This window comes from Capra hircus, chromosome 10 (genome assembly GCF_001704415.2).
Source record: "Capra hircus breed San Clemente chromosome 10, ASM170441v1, whole genome shotgun sequence".
Classification (NCBI taxonomy): domain Eukaryota; kingdom Metazoa; phylum Chordata; class Mammalia; order Artiodactyla; family Bovidae; genus Capra; species Capra hircus.
In genome coordinates, this window is record NC_030817.1 from 12,412,572 (window position 1) to 12,436,168 (window position 23,597).

At 40.3% G+C, this 23,597-nt stretch overlaps 1 protein-coding gene across 12 annotated transcripts in view; it reads right to left on the minus strand.

Annotated features, from left to right (window-relative positions):
• Nucleotides 1–23,597, minus strand: part of NRXN3 (neurexin 3) — a 1,815,686-nt gene that overhangs the window by 426,776 nt on the left and 1,365,313 nt on the right. For all 12 annotated transcript variants that reach the window (XM_018053902.1, XM_018053908.1, XM_018053900.1 and 9 more), the window contains one exon: nt 649–830. In XM_018053902.1, coding sequence (XP_017909391.1) covers nt 649–830 — 182 coding nt within the window. The remainder of the gene's footprint in view (nt 1–648; nt 831–23,597) is intronic.

Here is a 23,597-nt window from a genome sequence, read left to right on the forward strand (position 1 = left end):
AGGCACTACCTTCGTTGTGCCCTTCATTTCTGACCTAACACTGCTGCTGATCTGACCGGAGGTACCAGTCCCTGGCGTGGAGGTTGGGGACCTCTTTTCTGGAGAAAACCTTGGCTGACTGCCAAACGTAGGAGGTCACTGACAGTCACGATGGCCTTGCTGCTTGCACCGGGTTAAGATGAGCCTTACCTGGTCAGTCTCTTATTTACACCTACGTGGAAGTGAAGTCGCTCAGTCATGTCCCACCCTTTGTGACCCCATGGACTGTGGCCCACCAGGCTCCTTCATCCATGGAATTTTTCAGGCAAGAGGATTGCAGTGGGTTGCCATTTCCTTCTCCAATTTACACCTAAGTGGTCTGCTAAACGTCTCACGGCCAAGCCACACAGTAGCGGAGGGAGTCTGGGCAGGATGAGTTTTATATTTTCTATTCCCGAGGCACCCTCTGGCCATCACGGTTCACATCCAAAGGGGGTAAATGAGGCTTAACACAAAGCACCCCTTAGGTGTGGCTCCAGCACACCGAGGCAAGGATATAAATGCGTGCTCCGATGTCGCGTCAGCCTAGAATGTTCCAAGGCAGTTATTTGGCTCACTTACTCAGACCAGCAGGAAGACAAGAGAATCCGGGCCCAGCCCGGTACTCACGATGTGAAGCTGGAGGAAGTCTCCGAGGCCCGGAGCGCTGTCGATGCGCACCAGAATGCCGTCCTTCACGGTTGTGCTGAAACCCACAGCCAGGCGGTCGGAGCGTGTGCTGGGCCTGTCGTTGGCCGGCCAGGTATAGAGGATGAGGCCTCCGCTCTTCCCGAAGATGTACGTGGCGCCAGCTGCGGAAGCAAGGAGAGAAGAGCGTGAGGACCCTGCAGGGCTCCTCGCCAGCTGCGGTTACCCTGCCGAGACTGCACAGAGAGCCGTGGAGCACGAAGGCCTTCACGTGCCCAGATCCGGAGACCAAGAGGGATGTGATGCAGGGGCTCAGAAGACGCCGTCACCCCAATTTAAAGAGGCAGGCGAAATGAGTTAATCACAAAGCAGATGCTAGCGAGAGACGGTCCTCGCGTCTCCAGGTCCTGCTGAACGAGGGCAGAGGACGGATAGCACGCTATGTCTGAGAGCTCTGCTACCTTGGGACAAACAACTATTTCATCTTGCATCTCAGCCAGGACAGCACAAGAAAGGAACCTTCAGCCACCCTCTCAGAAAGGAAAGCCTGAGAAAACCGAGTTACGTGACTCAACGCATTTGTCTATTTCACTCTTAGGTTGCTATGTAAAAGGTGATAAACATTAATTGCAGAGCCCTTTAAAAAATTAACTCGATATTTTTCCCCCTAGCTGTGACAGAATACCAGTAAACCAGATGTTTCTGACTCCTTTCCGAACTAAATTTCGAAAAGAAGATACAGGAGACATGGAAAAAAAAAAATTCAGTTGAATGAATTTTGATGACAAGCAGCATTCACTACGACTAGTGGATTCAATGGTGTTTTTAATATTTACTTGTGTTTTAGCTTTTATAATTTATAAACCCAAGGGTCAGTAAGAATGTATTAATTGAAAAACATTTAGGAAAAAAGAGGAAGAAAAATAAGGAAAATACTTACATCTCATACATTTCAAAGGTCTACTTTTAAAAACAAGTTTTAAAATCAGAATTTGGGAGAAAGTATGCAGATTTGGTAGCCAAAACAGCTATATCATTGTAGTTTTCACGGCTGTATGTATGTTACCCATAGTGAGTAATTCCATATGCCATTCATCTCAAAGTTCAGAGGCCATTTGGCACCAGGTTTTCTTGTGTGTTTCCCACTGATCATAGTCCAATCCTTGAAACTGTTTTAAAGCACCATGAGACAAGCATTCCTATATCTCTCGAATTTTCTAAAAATCCCCAGCATGGGTCTACATTCAGTTTACAGAGAATATTGGGTTGAATGATGTTGTTTGAAGAAGAAATGAGTTATGCAGCCTGTTCAGAAATAACAGAGTAAGCTGCTATGAGGCTAGAATTAGGAGTATATGTCATATCTTATCCTTTTCTAAAGCTTTAAGCCACATTGTATTCTGAGGCATATAGAATTTAATTTGTCCTCTTCGAAAGGTCACTATTCTAGTTGCTCCATTGTGCTCAGTTTGTGTATTACATGTAACATAACATTATTTTCCTTTTATGAATTTCTCAGTTCTTAGGGGATGGGGGTGTGAAAAAGCCCTCCACACTCATCTGGAGATTTGCGGATTGTGGTATGGAAAGTTTATGTTTAATTCTGCATGCATAACAATGTTTGCTCCTTATCATCCACAAACACCCTCAAAGCTTCTTAAAATTAGAAATGTGGATATAATGATTTACCCTTAATATCTCTCCATCTGTGAAACACTTAAATAATTTCCTTTCTGTAGATGATTACAAATATCACTACCATTCCCATTATTCTTTATTTGGAAAACTGAAGGTTACTCAGTAATTATTGTATAGAATCACCAAAAATGCAAATTAGCCTGTGACATTTTTGTGGCCATTTATAAAATCTTACCCTATTCGGTCCTAAATATATAGTGGATTCTGCTACAGGAATAAATGCATAGTCTATCAGGAAATAATTTTGTCACTACAAAAAGAAGAAGTAAAAAACTGGTAACAGGAGCAACATATACATGGTACTTTACAGTATACAAAAGACTTTTCAAATTTATTAGCTGGATCTTCACAAAAATAGTCCTATGGAATAGTTCATTGATTAACATTGTTTGGAAGTATAGATGCAAAGATCAGACTTAAATAATTGACACCCTCTTTAAGTCTCCACTTGGACCCTCCCACTTCCCAAATCCTGGCTGTACCATATACCAATCATAGTTTAATATCATTCTATAATAAACTATGCCAAGGATATAAAGTTGACTGCACTTCATTTTTGCCACATCTTCTCATTAGAATGAAGCAGAATAAAAAAAAGAAAGAAAAAAGCCATAGTACACAAATCTAACATTTTTTCAAAGGTTAGTCTGGCTTTCTGACTATGCATATAACTTTAGAAACTTTCTACGCTGCTTATATTTTTAAGCACTGTCCTGCTCAGTAATTCTCAATATATAGAATACAAAGAGGAAGAGTATTTTAAAAGATAAAAACACAACTTCTTATATATAGTGGCTAGAAGGTCACCATAACTACATTTTTTAAACTAAAGAATGATATTATACAATGACAATATTAGGATAAATAGATATAATGTATTATTTCAGTTATTTTTATTGCTTCTGTTCTGGATTTAGGATGTCACTATGTTAGATAATTCTAACTTTATAGGTGAAATGGGCATAAAAGGTACAAAGTCCTTGGGTGCATGTGTGCGTGCTCAGTTGTGTCCAGCTCTGAGTGGACACGGCTCTCTTGTGGACAGCTCTATGAACTGTCCATAAATATCCATACAGTCCATAAATATCAATAACCTCAGATATGGAGATGACACCACCCTTATGGTAGAAAGCCAAGAGGAACTAAAGAGCCTCTTGACGAAAGTCAAAGAGGAGAGTGAAAAAGCTGGCTTAAAACTCAAACATTCAAAACACTAAGATCATGGCATCCAGTCCCATCACTTCATGGCAAATAGATGGAGAAACAATGGAACCAGTGACAGACTTTATTTTCTTGGGCTCCAAAATCTCTGCAAATGGTGTCTGCAGCCATGAAATTAAAAGATACTTGCTCCTTGGAAGGAAAGCTATGACCAACCTAGACAGTGTGTTAAAAAGCAGAGACATTACTTTGCCAACAAAGATCCATGTAGTCAAAGCTATGGTTTTTTCCGTAGTCACGTATGGACTACGCTCAGTCGTGTCCTACTCTTTCAGACCCCATAGACTGTAGCCTACCAGGCTCCTCTGTCCATGGGATTTTGCAGGCAAGAGTACTGGAGTGGGTTGCCATTTCCTTCTCCAGAGGATCTTCCCGACCCAGGGATCGAAGCCGGGTCTCCTGAATTGTAGGCAGACGCTTTACCATCTGAGCCACCAGGGAAGCCTATGGATATGAGAGCTGGACCATAAAGAACGTTGAGCACCAAAGAATTGATGCTTTTGAACTGTGGTGTTGGAGAAGACTCTTGAGAGTCCTTTGGACTGCAAGGAGATCAAACCATTCAATCCTAAAGGAAATCAACCCGGAATATTCATTGGGAATACTGATGTTGAAGCTGAAGCTCTGATACTTTGGCCACCTGATGTGAAGAACTGACTCATTTGAAAAGACCCTGATGCTAGGAAAGATTGAAGGCAGGAGGAGAAGGGGATGATGGAGGTTGAGATGGTTGGATAGCATCACCGACTCGATGGATATGAGTTTGAGCAAGCTCTGGGAGTTGGTGATGGACAGGGAGGCCTGGCATGCTGCAGTCCTTGGGGTCACAAAGAGTTAGACACAACTGAGAGACTCAACTGACTGACTGAGGCTCCTCTGTCCATAGGAGTTTTCAGTCAAGAATACTGGAGTGGGCTGACATTTTCTCCTCCAGGAGACCTTCCCAACCCAGGGATCAAACCCATGTCTCCTGTGTCTCTTGCATTGGCAGGCAGATTCTTTACCACTGAGCCACTGATCCTTAACATATGGCTTATTTTGCTATGTAGAAATAAATATTAAAATATATTCTTGTACTGAATTTGCTAGTAAGGGTGACTAAAGATCCTGGATGCTCCTACGGTCTGATGTTGGCTTTAAAGGAAGTTAATGAATAGTTACAACCCTCTACTCTGGTAATCTATTATTATTATCATTTTTTCTTCTTTAGTTAGCTTTGTTATCTCGCATGGTTCTTAAGGCAGATAGATGCTTTCTGGTCATTTTCATATAAAATACCTTAGTGTCCCAGGGGGAACATAGAATGATTTTGTTTTACATTTTCAAATTAAAAAGTTCATTTTGTTATTTTTAAACATGGATTACAGATCACATTACAAAAACTTTTGGGGACCATCCCAGGAACCATAAGAAGCCTCCTTAATTCATTAAGGATTTTCATTTCTAAGCCATGCATTCCACATCACACGCCTTCCACCCTGAGACGGAGTCTAGCATTTCTGATTGCTGGTTTCTCACTGTGCTCAGTAATATGTTAAGATCATGCTACAGTCATCAATAATCAGGACCATGTAAATTCTCTGCTTGCTAACAAAAGTGATTAATTCAACTGAGGGGGAAAAAAATGCTGTGGTAGCACTTTGGCCATTTAACATTGAAGAATTTGCAAGCTGGCAAGCAGCTGAGTTGCTTTACTGAGTTCCAACCAACACACTGTTTAAGTAATGGAATCTCCATTCTGTGACCATTAGCCATGATTAGGTACATACACTACCTCTTCAAATAGTCAACAAGCATGTTACTTAACCCACAACGTCTTTCATTGGAAAAGTACCCACAATGGGTCTGGCTCATAGTTTTCATAACTGGCTAGCTCTTTATTGGGATGGAGATGATGGTGATTTTGGCAGCTCCATATCCATACAGCATATTACTCATTTAGGGGATTACCAATAGGAATAGGATCAAGGTCCAATTTAAGACTGACGCTAGAAATAATAATATATACATGCCTAGAAAATCCCATGAGCAGAGGAGCCTGGTGGGCTACAGTCCATGGGGTCACAAGAGCCGGACCCAACTTAGTGACTAAACCACCACACACGTGTGTATACATTTGCATGTAGGTGTGTGTACAAAGAAGGGAGGTTTTAGTTAGAAAATACAATAGACTATCTGGAATTTATTTTCTTTCCCCATCAAATAATTAAAGATACAGGGACTCCAGAAAAGCATATATATATTATATCAGTTATATATTTATGTTTGAAAACAATGAATTCACTGTTTCTGAAATAACTTTCAATTGGTGTTAAAATGGAACAAGTTTGGAAGCATCTCCAAAGGGAGACCTGAGAGAGTTGCATTTAAAGAGAACTTACCAGGAACTATGCTCTATATTTGATGATAACTTATATGGGAAAAGCATTTGAAAAAGTACACACACACGCTCACATGTATGGGGCTTCCCCAGTAGCTCAACGGTAAAGAATCCACCTGCAATGCAGGAGACTTGGGTTTGATCCCTGGATTGGGAAGATCCCTTGAAGAAGGGCATGGCAACCCACTGCAGTATTCTTGCCTGGGTAAATTCCATGGACAGAGGAGCCTGAGGCTATAGTTCATAGGGTCGCAAAGAGTTAGACATGACTGAAGCAACCAAGCGTGAGCATATACATATCTATGTAACCGCGTCACTTTGCTGTACACCTGAAATTAAGGCAACATTGTAAATCAACTATGCTTCAATCAACATAAAATTAAAAAGAGAACAAGATAGTTTACTGGTGGAAGAGTGAAGCAGGTAGAATAATAAATTAAATGATAATATAATTCTTAGCATGGAAACCACCTGGTGGGTAAACTAGGATAAGAAACTAGATGTCAGTTTCCTTGCCGGGGACCCTTTGAATGCTGCCTGAGAACTCAGTTTAAAATAGAATGGCACTGAGGTATGTCTACCTTCCTTTATTATATCAGGTTCCTATTCCTTATTTCTATTTTATTACTCTTTCATCAACCTTATTCGCATTTGTATTCTTTATTGTGAACTGGTAAATCCTTTTGGAAATAGGCTATCTGTGACACAAAATATATTATGCCAGTAGATGTTGTTATTGCTATTAAGTTAAAATTACCTTTAATTTATATCAATTATCCCACAGATAATAAAACTAAAATGGAAAGGCATTGAAAATGACAAATATCTCTTCGAGGCAATGAAGACTCAAGGATCTCATAATGACTGATGATGAGCAAAGCAAAGTTTCTCAGTTTCCTTTACATATTTAGTTTGTTCCACGGTTCCCCTTACGTACACTCCTGGCTCTTTAGGGGGTGTTCATAATAATAGGGCCTTATAATTCCATAACTTCAAATGGTATTCAAATTGCTTTCTTTGGGAGTTTCTTATTTGATGTCTCTTTCTCCAGTCCCCACTGAAGTGCTAATGGTAAATAGTTTTATTACTGCTTTAATAGAAGGGTAAACAAAGGCTCAAAGAGATTAAATGACTTGATGCTGGAACTGAGACAGAGCCGGATCCTCCCTATCTTGATTCTGCTCCCTCCACAGGCCATCTTGCTCACTCAGGGGATGTAACTTCTGGAAAGAAATTCCTGGAGGCCAAGAGCTCCAAGAGGAGAAGGGGAGGGTAAATAACAGGTGAAAAAAAAGTATGAAAAACAAAATCTCGGCATTACAGAAGGAGCCACAAGGGAATACAAGGTAAGGAATACAGATTTTAGAAATAGCCCTGCAATGTATTTATTTCATAGATGGTTTATTATATGTGTTGTGTACTCTGAAACTTTTGAAATAAACACCTAAATCGACGATGAAGTCACCTTAAATAAAGCAAATTTGAAGGGACTGAACATTAAGAGAGAAATTTCATCTGTTTTAAAGAACATACTTCATCTTTGGCAAAGAAATGATCAGATTTACTGCTCAGCTAACTGAGAAACTGACAATACCGCCTGAGTCAAGTATATTATCAGGGAGATCCAAGCCCCATTTCTTAACGCTGGGCCACGTAAAGGCCCTCTCCATATGAGGCAATTTCTCTTTCTTAAAGAATGAGCAAAACCAATGGGTATGGAGCTAGGAAACACAGGGGCAACATTTCAGAGCATATCCCTCAATTAGAGATAAAGTATACACTGCTCTATACGTTGAAATTGATCTAAAACTAAAGCTTCCAGGGATGCACTTAAATTTCCTTTTGCTTAAAAGTATTTCCATAAGCTCATTGTTCTTTCTTTGGGGTAATTCTTTCTTTCACAGACCTTTGGTAGTGCTTTACAATGCTATTTATGATACTCATGTTAATCCTAACATTAATAATTATACTCACTGTAGGGATGAGTCATTTATCATGCATTATAGTATACAGCACACTATTTCGGATTCCTATACTTTTCTCTTTCGGAACTGTTGCTGTATTAGCTTGTTAGGGCCGCCATGACAATGGAAGCGGCCCTGGCCCTCACTGTGTCTTCACGTGCTCTGCTTTCTCTACTCAAGCGTCCTACTTTCTTCTTATAAGGATACTGGCTATATCGGATTAGTGAAGTGAGTGAAGTTGCTCAGTCGTGTCCGACTCTTTGCGACCCCATGGACACCAGGCTCCTCTGTCCATGGGATTTTCTAGGCAAGGGTACTGGACTGGGGTGCCATTTCCTTCTCCAGGGTATCTTCCTGACTCAGGGATCGACCCAGGTCTCCCACATTGTAGACAGACACTTTACCATCTGAGTCACCAGGGAAGTCGGATTAGAGCCCACCCTAATGACCTCATTTTCACTTAATTACCTCTTTAGAGACTCTATCTCCAATAACAGTTAAATTCTGAGGGGTTATGATGGGGGGGGTATGACTTAAATATATAACTTTTGAGGGGACATAATTCAGCCCCTAAGGGTCACTATTCCAGTTTTAAAGATGAGAAATGCTATATAAAGAATGAGGTTAAAAAAAACTTTCCCCAAATCTAAATAAATCGGGAATTTAATCCAGCTCTATCTAACAATGAATATATCTCCCTTAAATTTACCTATGTAACTGCATGGGGATAGAGATAATGAGAGAGAGAAGAAAGACAATGTTTGCTAACATGTAACAAAAAATAAACAGTAAGCAAGACAGAAACTCAATTCCCACACAATAGAAATGGCAGTAGAGGGCTGACTGTTCTGATCATTTTCTCTGAGTTACATAACAATGGTAATATGAAGTTGTTCTCTATCAAGTATATAAAAAGGTCAGACAATAACCTACTCCTGATTAATTACATACCATGCTCATAAAACTCTAAATTATGAAGGGTAGACTCTATAATGAGCCTTATTTCAGAAATTAACTACAGCCAACTTAATTTAACTTTATAACCAAGCTAGTATCTCATATGGTAAAACAAAATAAGTAGTAGGAAATTGCACAGCATTTAGGTTTAAGAAAATAAATTTTGTTTTATTGTTAAACAAAAAGAAAAGCCAGACTCCTCTGTACTGTAAGGTCCTGAAGGACAGGGTTGTTTAATTTTTCTTTCTATCAACACTGAATGCTCAGGAAAGAAATGATGCTGAGTTAATCAATAAAACTTGGCTCATCTATACTTTCATATCTTCACACTGTCATTCAGGCATCTGCCCATGAATCCATCTCAGCTTTTTGTCATTTCATCTCAGTGTCGAAATATTTTATAAATACTCATCAATTAGGGTTCACAACATCCCCTACGATGGAATAGCTTCCAATTTATAAAAGAAATCTAACTGTGAAGACACTTGAATGATGTTTTTTGGGTGAATTTTTGGCAGGCTCTGATAGGAAAATCACGCCCACTTTTAGTCATACTGCTTTACATTACCCTTCAATTTCTAAATTACACTGAAAACTGTTTTTAGTACCTATATTTCATATATAGTCTTATATATATGGAAATACTTCTTAGATTTAACAAGAATACACCCTAGAAAAGCAAAGTAACATATCTAACAAGAGCAATGTTATCATTCTATTTTACAGAGCATTAACTAAGTACAAAGATTTTATATACATTTGTCCTTAGGCAAAATATAAATGAATGAAAGGAAAAATAAAAATGATCATTTTATAATAACTCATCAGCCTTTTCCATAGCAGTTTTTTGGAAACTCATTCCTTCTGATGACATCTCATGGGATGTAGTTAGAATAAAAGGGGAGTTCGGAGTGCATTTATCTGCCTCCTTTTCCTTCTTTTATTCCACAGCTTTGAACGTTCTCTAATAAGAACAGCCAGGGGATTCTAAGTACTGAATATTCTGTGAGAAAGAAATACAGATGAAGAGTAATTGTTTGTTTCCAGTGCTTTGATTTAAATTCTTGATTATGTACTTCATACTTTCAAGGGGTCAGGGACTATAAACAGATGACTTCGGGGTATTTATAGTTCTAATGCATAAAACATTGTTTTCTCAAAAAAGTTGGCTAATGTTTTTAAAAGTAATGACTCAAGTGTCCATGAGATATATCTCAATCACAGAACTGATGGCAGAGTTAGGCAAAAGAAAGAAATTTCAGTTATTAAAATCCCTTCTCTATATCTATCATGATCACTTAAGATCATGTATCTATCATGATCACTTAAGATTGTGCCTAGTTGCCCAATGATTAAGAAAGTGATAATACCATCCCTGCCCACTTATGGTAACCATCTAAAAGTGAAGGGATTCACCAACATTATTGTACCTGTAGGAGACTTTCATTTTTCTTTATGCCTAGCACATCTTCCTCATTTATCTTAAAAATTAAGCCCTTTCACATGGACATAACTATTTGCTCCCATACCAATCATATGATTTGAATGGTAAGTGTCAAGCCCTTAACAGGTTCTGCCTTTTAGATACAGCTGATTAGCTAAGGTATGGTAAATCAACAGGAGTTAGACCAATCGGAGTCTATCACTGCATTTTTTTTTGGAACCTGGATCCAGAGGAGCACCCTTCAGTCCCTCCTTGATGGTGAAGTTATGCCATAAGAAGCACACAGCTGCCATGGCCACATTTCCTACAATGGGAAAGAGGTTGTGAAAAAAGAAACACTGGCTCGAAAAGTGAAGGCAACTGTTGAGTCGGGAATTAGACAAAGAAAGAAAGTTGTATTGTTTGAGCACTTGATATTGATGGTCCATAGTGTGAAGCTGTGCCTTGGTGTTTCTTATATGAAACTCTCAGCTGCTAGCTTGAATCTAAGCGAGTTCAAACTTGGTGGCTCAGTTGGTAAAGAATCTGCCTGCAATGCAGTAGACCTCCTGAAATGTAGAAGACCCAGGTTCGATCCCTGGGTTGGGAATATCCCGTGGAGAAGGAAATGGCAACCCACTCCAGTATTCTTGTCTGGGAAATCCCATGGACAGAGGAGCCTGGCAGGTTACAGCCTTTGGGGTCGAAAAGAGTCAGATAGGACTTAGCAACTGAACCACAAACCACAGTTCAAATTTTGCTTCTTTTACAACTAGAAAAGTCCTGGATAGTAAAGAACTTTTGGTAACTATCTCAGTGCCAGGAACATGTAGGGGCACAATAAAAGACTTATAAATGAATTGGCAAAGAACAGTCAAGATGAGAAGCTGATACATTACCAAGGATTCTAAATATCACCTACCAAAGTTGCCCATTCAGTAACTCACATACATTTTAAGTTGGAACACTTGTAAAACTGATCATATTCTTGTTGACAAAGAAATCTTTACTGATTTCCATAATTAGGCTGTATAACTCAAAAACTCCAATGAATAGAATATTAGAATATTAATAAAAGAGACTGCTGCTGCTGCTAAGTCGCTTCAGTCGTGTCCGACTCTGTGTGACCCCATAGACGCCAGCCCACCAGGCTCCCCTGTCTCAGGGATTCTCCAGGCAGGAACACTGGAGTGGGTTGCCATTTTCTTCTCCAATGCAGGAAAGTGAAAAGTGAAAGTGAAGTCGTTCAGTTGTGTCTGACTCTTAGCGACCCCATGAACTGCAGCCTACCAGGCTCGTCCGTCCATGGGATTTTCCAGGCAAGAGTTCTGGAGTGGGGTGCCATTGCCTTCTCCAATAAAAGAGACTGCTTTATATCAAGTCCTATAAGCTACAATAAAGCTTTACTCAGAAGAAAATGTCTTAGTTAATAATAAGGAAATGAACAGAAATTAATTGAACTTTTAACTTAAGGCACTACTACAAAACCAGATAAAACTAATAGCTCAGGTGTGATGATTAATAAAAGTTGATATTTGCCCAATGTATTTTAAAAATAACAGTTAAAAAGCCCAAAGCTTGCACTTTAAAATGTCAAAGAAAGTATAGAAGCCCCTGAAACACTAGAAACAAGAAAAACTCAAAGAGAAAAAGATAGAATAGCATAAATTATAAAGGAAATATAATCATAGCTCTAGAAAATGTTAAAAATACAAAAGACTATTTTGAAAAACTTTAAAGAAAGACTTGAAAACCAGAGGAAATTAATCATTTCTAGGAAAAATAATTTGCCAAAGATTTCTAAGAAAAATTAGAAACACTCAGTACACTAAATGACCACAGAAACCTTTGGAAACGTGATTCAGGTCCTACTATTTAAAAGGTGAAAGTCTGGATGGTTTTATAGATAAGTTTTATCTAACTTTCAAAGAAAAGCTAATCCCCAAATTACTTAAATGATACCAGATCACAAGCAAAGTTAAATATCTCCCTCAATCAATTTACAAACATAACAAAATCTTAATATTGACATCTGCTAAATATACAGCATAAAAACAGAACAAAACATTTTAGACTAATTTCACTTATGAATATTGATTAAAATTTTTTCTGAATAAACTTCAGTGGTGAATTAAGAATAATATACCATTCAAAGAATATGAGAAATAATGTACTTCAACAAAAGATATCTATCAGCAAAATTCATTATGTCATCTTATTAAAGTAGAATTATAATTTTATCCCTGATTTTCAAAAAGGCTTGAAAAACTTCAGGAGTCATTTCTTTAAAAATTCTAATTAAAATAGGGGTTGCAAAAGGTGTTCTAAATATTGTAGAGATGATTGTTGAAACTCCAGTACTTTGGCCACCTGATGCAAAAAACTGCCTCATTGGAAAAACCCTGATACTGAGAAAGATTGAAGGCAGGAGGAGTAGGGGATGACAGAGGATGAGCTGGTTGTTTGGCATCACTGACGTGATGAACATGAGTTTGAGTAGGCTCAGAGTTTGTGATGGACAGGGAAGCCTGGTGTGCTGCAGTCCATGGGGTTGCAAAGAGTTGGACATGACTGAGCAACTGAACTGAAACTGATCAATAACAGACTGTAAAAAATTATATAGTTTTCTCCATTAAAATCAGGAAGATAGTGATGTTTATTATCACAACAAAAATGTATAAGGCCTCACTAAATAAAGTCGTAAAATATTGGGAAAGAATGCAATAATTTTTAAAAGATATGATTTAATATATTTCAAACAATGCTTAGAAGATATCGAACCAGTCAATTCTTAAGGAAATCAACCCTGAATATTCATTGGAAGGACTGATGCTGAAGCTGAAAGTCCAATACTTGGGCCACCTGATGCAAAGAGCCAACTCAGTGGAGAAGACCCTGATGTTGGGAAAGACTGAAAGCAGGAGAAGGGGATGACAGAGGATGAGATGGTTGGATGGCATCACCAACTCAATGGGCATGAGTCTGAGTAAACTCCGGGAGATGGTGAAAGACAAGGAAGCCTGGTGTGCTGCAATCCATGGGGTCACAAAGAATCAGACATGACTGACTGAACAACAAAAATAACGCTTCTAAAAACTTAAAAATTATGGGATCAATTGATAAGTTTATCCAACACAAATAAATACATAAATATCAATAGCTTGCCTCCCTTGCACAGATGATTAAATGATTTTTGACAAGGGTACAAAGATCACTCAAAGAGAAATGACAATCTTTTCATTAAATGATGCTGGGAAAACTAAATATCCAAATGCAAAAAAAGAAGTGGGTGTTTACTTTGTACCATATACAAAAGTTAATTCAAATCGAATCAAAGACCTAACAGTAAGAGCTAAAACTCTAAAATTCCTACAATAAAACACTAAGGGAAAAACCCATAACCTTGAATTTAGAAAGGAGTTTTTGGGTAGAACGCCAAAAGAACAGGCAACAAAAGAAAAACATAGGTAAGTTGGACTTCAAAATTTTAAATGTTAAAGGACACTATCAGCAGACTGAAAAGGTAACCTACAAAATGGGAGTAAATATTTGCAAAACATATCTGATATGGGATCAATTTCCAAAATGTATAAAGCATTCTTACAAACTCAACAACAAACAGCCCAGTTAAAATATGGGAAAAGGGCTTGAAGAGCGGTTCCCTCTGTTCTCACTAGCCTTTTTTCCAGACCTGTCTCTGCTGTCCTCGGCTCTTCAGCCCATATCCCCCGCCAAAGAGATGATCCTCTTTCTGTTTCCAAAATACACTGTGCTCTTCCACAGTTTTACTTGTGGCCTCCAAGTAGAATGACCTTTCCCCCATTTAAAATCAGATAAACAGTTCTGCAGCCCAAGACTCAGTTCGACTTTCTCTTCTTCACATTTTATTGTTATTTCATAGTATTTTTTCCAGTTTTATTGAGTTGACATATAATATTATATTAATTTCAGGTGTACAACTTTATCTCACTAATACGTGGAATCTGAAACAAAACAAAAAACAGATACACCCAAGGTAAACATTTTAGCCTAATAAGATACTAGCTTGTTGACTAAGGTGTTTACCTTAGTTTTCTCTTTTTTAGTAACAGAAATACTTCAAGAATTATACCTACAATAAAGTACTTTCCACCAAACATTTGGTTTTCATTTTCTGAAACACTATCACTTAGTAAATATGTTACAGTCACTCCAACACAGAATTTAAAAAAAAAAGGTTTTAGAGCTTTACTTTTCTTTAATTAAATTTCTTTAATCTCTAAAAATCGTAGTGTTTAGAAAGTCTGAAGTGACTGTTTTGGTCGGTGGGGAAGCATGATCTAGTCTGTGACTGTGGAAAATAGGCTGCCGCGGGGAAGATGGAAAGAGACAGAAGCGTGTGCACGAGGATCTAGGAGGTGCCGCCACATGCAGGACGCGGAGACTCATGGGGGAGAAGTGGGAGGGCGCACTGGAGACACAAAGAACAAAGGACCTGGTGAGCCACGTGGCACTGGGGGAAGAAGAAAGGAGGGCATGAGGCTGATTCAGAGTTTTCAAATTTTGGCACATGAAATTATAGGGGAAAAAAAGGAAGCATAATTTTAGTGCATGAAAGTGGTAAGCTTAATTTGGGGGTGACTGAGTCTCTAGTATTGGATTAATGGTTCTGTTGGAACTCCACTACTATAAAGGATCAGGGCCTTAATTTTAAGCCCCAACTGAGACTATCCTATTGTGTCATCATAAAATGCACCCAGTTCAGTTCAGTCGCTCAGTCGTCTTCGACTCTTTGCGACCCTATGAATCGCAGCACACCAGGCCTCCCTGTCCATCATCAAATCCTGGAGTTCACTCAGACTCACGCCCATTGAGTCAGTGATGCCATTCAGCCATCTCATCCTCTGTCGTCCCCTTCTCCTCCTGCCCCCAGCATCAAAGTCTTTTCCAATGAGTCAACTCTTCGCATGAGGTAGCCAAAGTACTGGAGTTTCAGCCTTAGCATCATTCCTTCCAAAGAAATCCCAGGGCTGACCTCCCTCAGAATGGACTGGTTGGATCTCCTTGCAGTCCAAGGGACTCTCAAGAGTCTTCTCCAACACCACAGTTCAAAAGCATCAATTCTTCGGCACTCAGCCTTCTTCACAGTCCAGCTCTCACATCCATACATGACCACAGGAAAAACCATAGCCTTGACTAGACGGACCTAGCATGTGAGATGAGTGCAATTGTGCGGTAGTTTGAGCATTCTTTGCCATTGCCTTTCTTTGGGATTTGAAAACTGACCTTTTCCAGTTGTGGCCACTACTGAGTTTTCCAAATTTGCTGGCATATTGAGTGCAGCACTTTCACAGCATCATCTTTCAGGATGTGAAAGAGCTCAACTGGAATGCCATCACCTCCACTAGCTTTGTTCGCAGTGATCCTTTTAAGGCCCACTTGACTTCACATTCCAGGATGTATGGCTCTAGATGAGTGATCACACCATCGTGATTATCTAGGTCATGAAGATCTTTTTTGTACAGTTCTTCTGTGTATTCTTGCCACCTCTTCTTAATATCTTCTGCTTCTGTTAGGTCCCTACCATTTCTGTCCTTTATCAAGCCCATCTTTGCATGACAAGTTCCCTTGGTATCTCTGACTTTCTTGAAGACAGCTCTAGTCTTTCCCATTCTGTTCTTTTCCTCTATTTCTTTGCATTGATCACTGAAGAAGCCTTTCTTATCTCTTCTTGCTATTCTTTGGAACTCTGCATTCAGATGCTTATATCTTTCCTTTTCTCCTTTGCTTTTCGCCTCTCTTCTTTTCACAGCTATTTGTAAGGCCTCCCCAGACAGCCATTTTGCTTTTTTGCATTTCTTTTCCATGGGAATGATCTTGATCCCTGTCTCCTGTACAATGTCATGAACCTCATTCCATAGTTCATCAGGCACTCTGTCTATCAGATCTAGGCCCTTAAATCTATTTCTCACTTCCACTGTATAATCATAAGGGATTTGATTGAGGTCATACCTGAATGATCTAGTGGTTTTCCCTACTTTCTTCAATTTAAGTCTGAATTTGGTGATAAGGAGTTCATGATCTGAGCGACAGTCAGCTACTGGTCTTGTTTTTGCTGACTCTATAGAGCTTCTCCATCTTTCCCTGCAAAGAATATAATCAATCTGATTTCATTGTTGACCATCTGGTGATGTCCATGTGTAGAGTCTTCTCTTGTGTTGTTGGAAGAGGGTGTTTGCTATGACCAGTGCATTTTCTTGGCAAAACTCTATTAGTCTTTGCCCTGCTTCATTCCACATTCCAAGGCCAAATTTGCCTGTTACTCCAGGTGTTTCTTGACTTTCTTACTTTTGCATTCCAGTCCCCTATAATGAAAAGGACATCTTTTTTAGGTGTTAGTTCTAAAAGGTCTGTAGGTCTTCATAGAACCGTTCAACTTCAGCTTCTTCAGCGTTACTGGTTGGGGCGTAGACTTGGATTACCGTGATATTGAATGGGTTGCCTTGGAAATGAAGAGAGATCATTCTGTCATTTTTGAGATTGCATCCAAGTACTGCATTTTGGACTCTTTTGTTGACCATGATGGCTACTCCATTTCTTTTGAGGGATTCCTGCCCACAATAGTAGATATAATGGTCATCTGAGTTAAATTCACCCATTCCAGTCCATTTTAGTTCGCTGATTCCTAGAATGTCGACGTTCTCTTGTCATCTCTTGTTTGACCACTTCCAATTTGCCTTGATTCATGGACCTGACATTCCAGGTTCCTATGCAATATCGCTCTTTACAGCATCGGACCTTGCTTCTATCACCAGTCACATCCACAGCTGGGTATTGTTCTTGCTTTAGCTCCATCTCTTCATTCTTTCTAGAGTTATTTCTCCACTGACCTCCAGTAGCATATTGGGCACCTACTGATCTGGGGAGTTCCTCTTTCAGTATCCTATCATTTTGCCTTTCATACTGTTTATGGGGTTCTCAAGGCAAGAATAATGAAGTGGTTTGCCATTCCCTTCTCCAGTGGACCACATTCTGTCAGACCTCTCCACCATGACCCGCCCATCTTGGGTTGCCCCACAGGCATGGCTTGGGCAGCCGAGAAGAGCTACCCCACATCTGAGGTCAGGGGTGGCGGTGGAGAGGAGCCACCCTGCGTCCAAGGCCAGGGGCAGTGCCCGAGGCCAGGGACGGTGGCCGGGAGGAGCAACCCCACATCCAAGGAGCAGTGGCTGCGTGGGTGCAGGAGGGCCTAGAGGAGCCATCCCACACTGAAGGTCAGGAAGGGCGGTGGTGAGGACATACCCCTCATCCAAGGTAAGGAGCAGTGGCTGCACTTTGCTGGAGCAGCTGTGAAGAGATACCCCATGCCCAAGGTAAGAGAAACCCAAGTAAGATGGTAGGTGTTGCAAGAGGGCATCAGAGCGCCGACACACTGAAACCATATTCACAGAAAACTAGTAAATCTAATCACACTAGGACCACAGCCTTGTCTAACTCAATGAAAATGCACCCAGACACTGCTTAACAATCTCCTAAGTACATATGGGGAAAGAGTGTCAGACTTTATTTTTTGGGGCTCCAAAATCACTGCAGATAGTGACTGCAGCCATGAAATTAAAAGACACTTACTCTTTGGAATTAAAGTTATGACCAACCTAGATAGTATATTCAAAAGCAGAGACATTACTTTGCCAACAAAGGTTCCATCTAGTCAAGGCTATGGGTTTTCCAGTGGTCATGTATGGATGTGAGAGTTGGACCATAAAGAAAATTGAGCGCCAAAGAATTGATGCTTTTGAACTGTGGTGTTGGAGAAGACTCTTGAGAGTCCCTTGGACTGCAAGGAGATACAACAAGTCCATCCTAAAGGAGATCAGTTCTGGGTGTTCATTGGAAGGACTGATACTGAAGCTGAAACTCCAATACTTGGGCCACCTGATGCGAAAAGCTGACTCATTGGAAAAGACCCTGATGCTGGGAGAGACTTGGGGCAGGAGGAGAAGGGGATGACAGAGGATGAGATGGCTGGATGGCATCACGGACACAATGGACATGAGTTTGGGTAAACTTTGGGAGTTGGTGATGGACAGGGAGGCCTGGTGTGCTGCGATTCATGGGGTCACAAAGAGTTGGACGTGAATAAGTGACTGAACTGCACTGAAGTACATATTATTTGGCATTTGGAAGGCCTGAAAGATTATGCAAATTGATTTGATAAAGGATACCACTGAACATGGACTTCCCTTATAGCTCAGTTGGTAAAGATCTGCCTGCAATACAGGAGACCCTGGTTCAATTCCTGGGTCGGGAAGATTCCCTGGAGAAGGAAATAGCAGCCCACTCCAATATTCTTGCCTGGAGAATCCCATGGACAGAGGGAGCCTGTTGGGCTATAGTCTATGGGGTCACAAGAGTCATTCACGACTTAGCCACTAAACCACCTTTAAACCACCACCTTGAACATATGACTATTTGCTTTTCTCTCTGGTTTTCATCTATAAGAAAACATAGTTTGCATACAGTTGTAATCATGATGCTTACATAATTTGCATCTTTTTTCTATTATAATACGTGAACTGCTGTCTATATTACTATGCTTTTCAGTTAAATGGTTGCATAATATTCCAGGAGGTGATGGGATGTAACTTAGCATTCCTTTCCTGTTGAGCTCTTAGGTTTTTAATTTATCTGTTGGTCTAACTAGGCAGGGGGGACCACATAATTTGATATAATAATTGGCTCTGCTTCTCCAAGTATATAAGCTCCTAACCTTTAATATACTTTACCCTCTTCAAAGCCTCAACTTAGACTTCTGTTTTCTCCTTTCATTACTTTTAGCAAGACAATTACCCTTTGCAACTATTCAGTGGCTCTCATCTTTCCTGCCAAATTAAATACATTTTAAACATTTTCTCCCTTTAAGTCTCTCTTTAACATCTCCCCATTCTTTGGAAGTGTGCCTATTCCCCAGGTCCAAATGATAAAAACAATGTTTGCATTTATTCTTTGCTCTGAATCTCATGGGAGGTGGCTTCACTATTCCTACTTAAAAATTTTGCCCTTTAGTCATCATGCCCTGGAGTGAAGCACCTTCCACACCTGTTCTGGCCTTATGCTTTTATTCACAAAGCCAGGCATCAAGTCTATAGAAACTAATTTCCCAGGCGCTCTTCTTAGTTCTAATATGATAACTTTAGCATTGATTCAACAGTGCAGATATGACATTCTTCAAATAAACAGCAGTCACTTCCATCAAAGCTTGAAGATTTGTTATGATGGATATATTCAGACATTCCACCTCTTTTTAGAAAATGCAATTTTATGGAAAAATACAAGATAATTGGTCTTTAGCTCCTGCAATAAACTTAGATAGCACCTGCCATATTTAAATTAATACAGTGCTTCTCCCTGTTAGATCAAGCCTCCTGATTAAGTCAATCATATGAAAAGATTCAGGCATTGCTCATGCGCACTCAGATTTTTTTTTTCAGTGTGGGCATTTTTTTGAATGATGTGATACTTGCCCATCTACTAAGTAAAGGAAATTGAAAGTTCTTTATTCAGCCATATATCCTGTCTGTCCTTATCTTTCAGCCTCAGCCTTTGCCTCACGTTGTGTCACGTGGGTGGTAGGTTTTATTGGGCACTGGAAGATTCTCCAAAGCAATGACCTAGTATTTGCAGCCTCTGTGTGAACACTGGGTCTGCTGCCCAGAGATCACATGCACAGCACTCTCGAGGATTTATTCCCTTCCTCATTGTCCCCATTTCCTCTGACTTTAGCTGCCACGGTACAGATCAAGAAACTCAGAGAACAGCTTTGCTTCTTTTAATCTCTCTTAAACCAGCAGCAAGAACGAATTGGACTCACATGGCTGGAGCAGCAGAATGTAAAGTGCCAAGGCTAGCATTTCAATCAGCCCTCCCACTTCCAGAGGAAGCCTGGATAACGAGGAGTGAAGAGGCTCCTTTCCGTGAACAAATTAAAAGCTCAAAGGGTCTACCTTCATTGAAGCAATTCCTGACCTAGAGGCATGACTGGTATGATTGCTTAAGCAAGATGGGAAAACACTTTCTTTGAAGGGGGTCCTCTGACTGGTCACAACCAGTGATGATCTAATTTGCCTAATAACCCATTCAATTCCATCCCTATATGTGTCCAAAGTTTTACTTTAAAGTGAACTTTCTTCTTAAAAGTCATAAACTCTGGGGAGAAGCCCACAGACAACAGGCAAAGACACTTTGGGTTTACTATGTGGATGTCACAGTCAGAGATCATACTGCTATTTTCTAAACGATTCCTATTCCATAGTCAAAGATGGCAATAGTGAGCTAGCACCCATGTGATGTCAGAGTTTGTTGCCCAGCAGGAGTCAGAGATGTGCACGGACATGATCAGATGATGAGTTCCTTGCAGGCAGTGGTGATGTCATGTGCTTCTTTGTGTCCTCAGGATGGCTGAGTCCCAGGCTGGGTACATAAAATCACATGGTATAACAGTGGAAGGGGAATTTGAAAGGTACCAGTTGATGTCTTGACTTACAGATGCAAATACCAAGGCCCAAAGAGGTTATAGAATTGGTCTAAGGTCTCTCTAGTCAAGGCTATGGTTTTTCCACTGGTCATGTATGGATGTGAGAGTTGGACTACAAAGAAAGCTGGGCGCAGAAGAATTGATGCTTTTAAACTGTGGTGTTGGAGAAGATTCTTGAGAGTCCCTTGGACTACAAGGAGATCCAACCAGTCCATCCTAAAGGAAATCAGTCCTGGGTGTTCATTGGAAGGACTGATGTTGAAGCAGAAACTCCAACACCTTGGCTTGATATGAAGAGCTGACTCATTTGAAAAGACCCTGATGCTGGGAAAGATTGAGGGCAGGAGGAGAAGGGGACGACAGAGGATGAGACGGCTGGATGGCATCACCGACTCGATGGACGTGAGTCTGAGTGAACTCTGGGAGTTGGTGATGGACAGGGAGGCCTCCTTTCTCCTGGGATAGATGTGTGGACACAATGGGGGATGGGGAGGGTGGGATGCATCGGGAGGTTAGCATTGATGTATATACCCTGACCATGTGTAGAATGCACAGCTAGTGGGAACCTGCTATAAAGCTCAGGGAACTCAGTTTAGTGCTCCGTGATGACCTAGATGAGTGGGGTGGGGTGGAAGTCGCAGAGAGGCTCACAGCGGAGGGGATATATGTCTACATAGAGCTCATTCACTTTGTTGTGAAGCAGAAATTAATACAAAAGTGTAAAGCAATTATACTCCAATCAAAAAAACAAACAAAAAAACAAAACCCTCCCCTCTTCTGATTCCAGTCCAGGGCCCTTCTTAACGTCTTTCTGCTGTCTCTAAAGTAGGTACTTAAGAAAAATGTGCTTACTGATCAATTTTAATTTATACTCCATCATATAAGATACTGTTTGAATAGTAAGAATCACTATGGAGCAGGATGAACATGTGTGTGCTTGAGAGAAAGAGAGAAAGCTTATTTGTCACCTATGTGTATATGCGACTAGATGTGTATATGCGACCTATATGTGTATATGCGACCTATGTGTATATGTGCATGTGACTAGAAATGAGTGCAGAGAGAAGACAGATGTAAGGTCACATATACTACGTTACATTAGCATTTGCTCTACATGCATATGCTTCACGGGGTACACAGTGATCTGAAACCTCATTTTTGAATACATAAAATAACAAACCTTGTATAAAGGAGCCCTTTTCTGATTCATTATTCTTAGTCCACAAGAAAGTGAAGGCAAGCGAAGAGATGTGAAAATATCTGAAAGCGTTAGAGCTCAATCGCTGAAGAAGCTAAGCTCAAACTAGAGTTTCTCTGCTCCCTGGAAAAGGATCCACTTGGAGCTTGATGGCATCTTTGCCAGTCCTAAGATCTCTTTTATAAGGGATGAACTAGTCCACAGTTCAGTCTCAACAGGTGTAACGCTGACAACGCACGAAGCTCCTTCAACCCAATGTCAGAGACCTTGAGAGGCAAGAAATGAGAGGGCCTGGCAGGGGTATGCTACAATCTCAGTGGGATCTCCTTCAAAGCACGATGCAGCAGGAAAGACACGTATAATGGCTATTTAATCATCTTCACCATGAAGTACCAATTCTTTAGACTCTTATGACATTCATGAATGATGCAGGAGGCGGACATGATGAATACAGAGCGATTCCCCGTGACAGATACTTCCAGGGAATTTATGCCCCCTCCCCCCAGGACAAAAGGGCTCCTGGGCTCAGTTATCATTTGTTCTGAGAGAGAATTTACAGTCTCGCTAGCAACTCCTTTTACCCTACTCAATAAAGCGCTTATTTTGATATACTGACTGCAATTGTTCGAGAACAACTGTATCGTTGGAAATTCACGTGCAGTGAGCAGACTGGTTAGGCTCACTTTCCTTCCTTTGTGCACTTCTGTTATTTTTTCACATTCTAAAATTTAGAGGGCTTGGATCCAGGTCTTCAAATAACATGTTCACCTTTTTGGCTACACACACACACACACACACACACACACACACACGTGCATATATATGTGTGTGTGCATTAAGAACATGTGTGTGTATTCACACACCAACACACACATATGCAACTCTTTAACATTTAAAAGCTCAAATGCTGTTTGGGTTGACTCATGAGTCAGGTAAGTCTTTAGTGTGTGGCTATATGCACTGTTAAATATGTAATAAAAATCTCGGTCTGTATTTTCTGCCCAAAAGTAATCTACATGTAAATAGCAAACTAGCCGATATACTCTCCAATATTTATTAAGCTCCTGTTATATGCTAGGTACCTTTCTGAGTGCTGGAAAAATAGCAGTGAATATACTTGCCTTAGTAGAGATGCTCTGCTTATAATGATGGCAAGTAAAAACACACACACAAATAGATCTATAATATAATGTATGGGAGTTCTAAGTGCTAATAAAGCATGACAAGAGGATAGGCTTGGGATGGTGCCTATTTTAAAAGAGATGGACAGAGCAGGTCCCTCTGAGGTGAAGGCAATAGGAGCCTGAGAACAAGAAAAGTGTCACCATATGCCTATAAAGGAAAGAAGGTTCAAGACAGGGGGAACAAGGACAAGGGATAAAATTAGAAATGTGTTGGATTTGCTCAACATGCAGCCAGGGAACTAGTATGGTTGGAATGGAGACATGAGGGACACAGTGAGAGAAAAATGCATTTGGAGAAATAGAGACCAAATTGTAGAGGGTCTCACAGGACGTTTCATGGCAAATAGATGGGGAAACAGTGACAGACTGTATTTTGGGGGACTCCAAAATCAC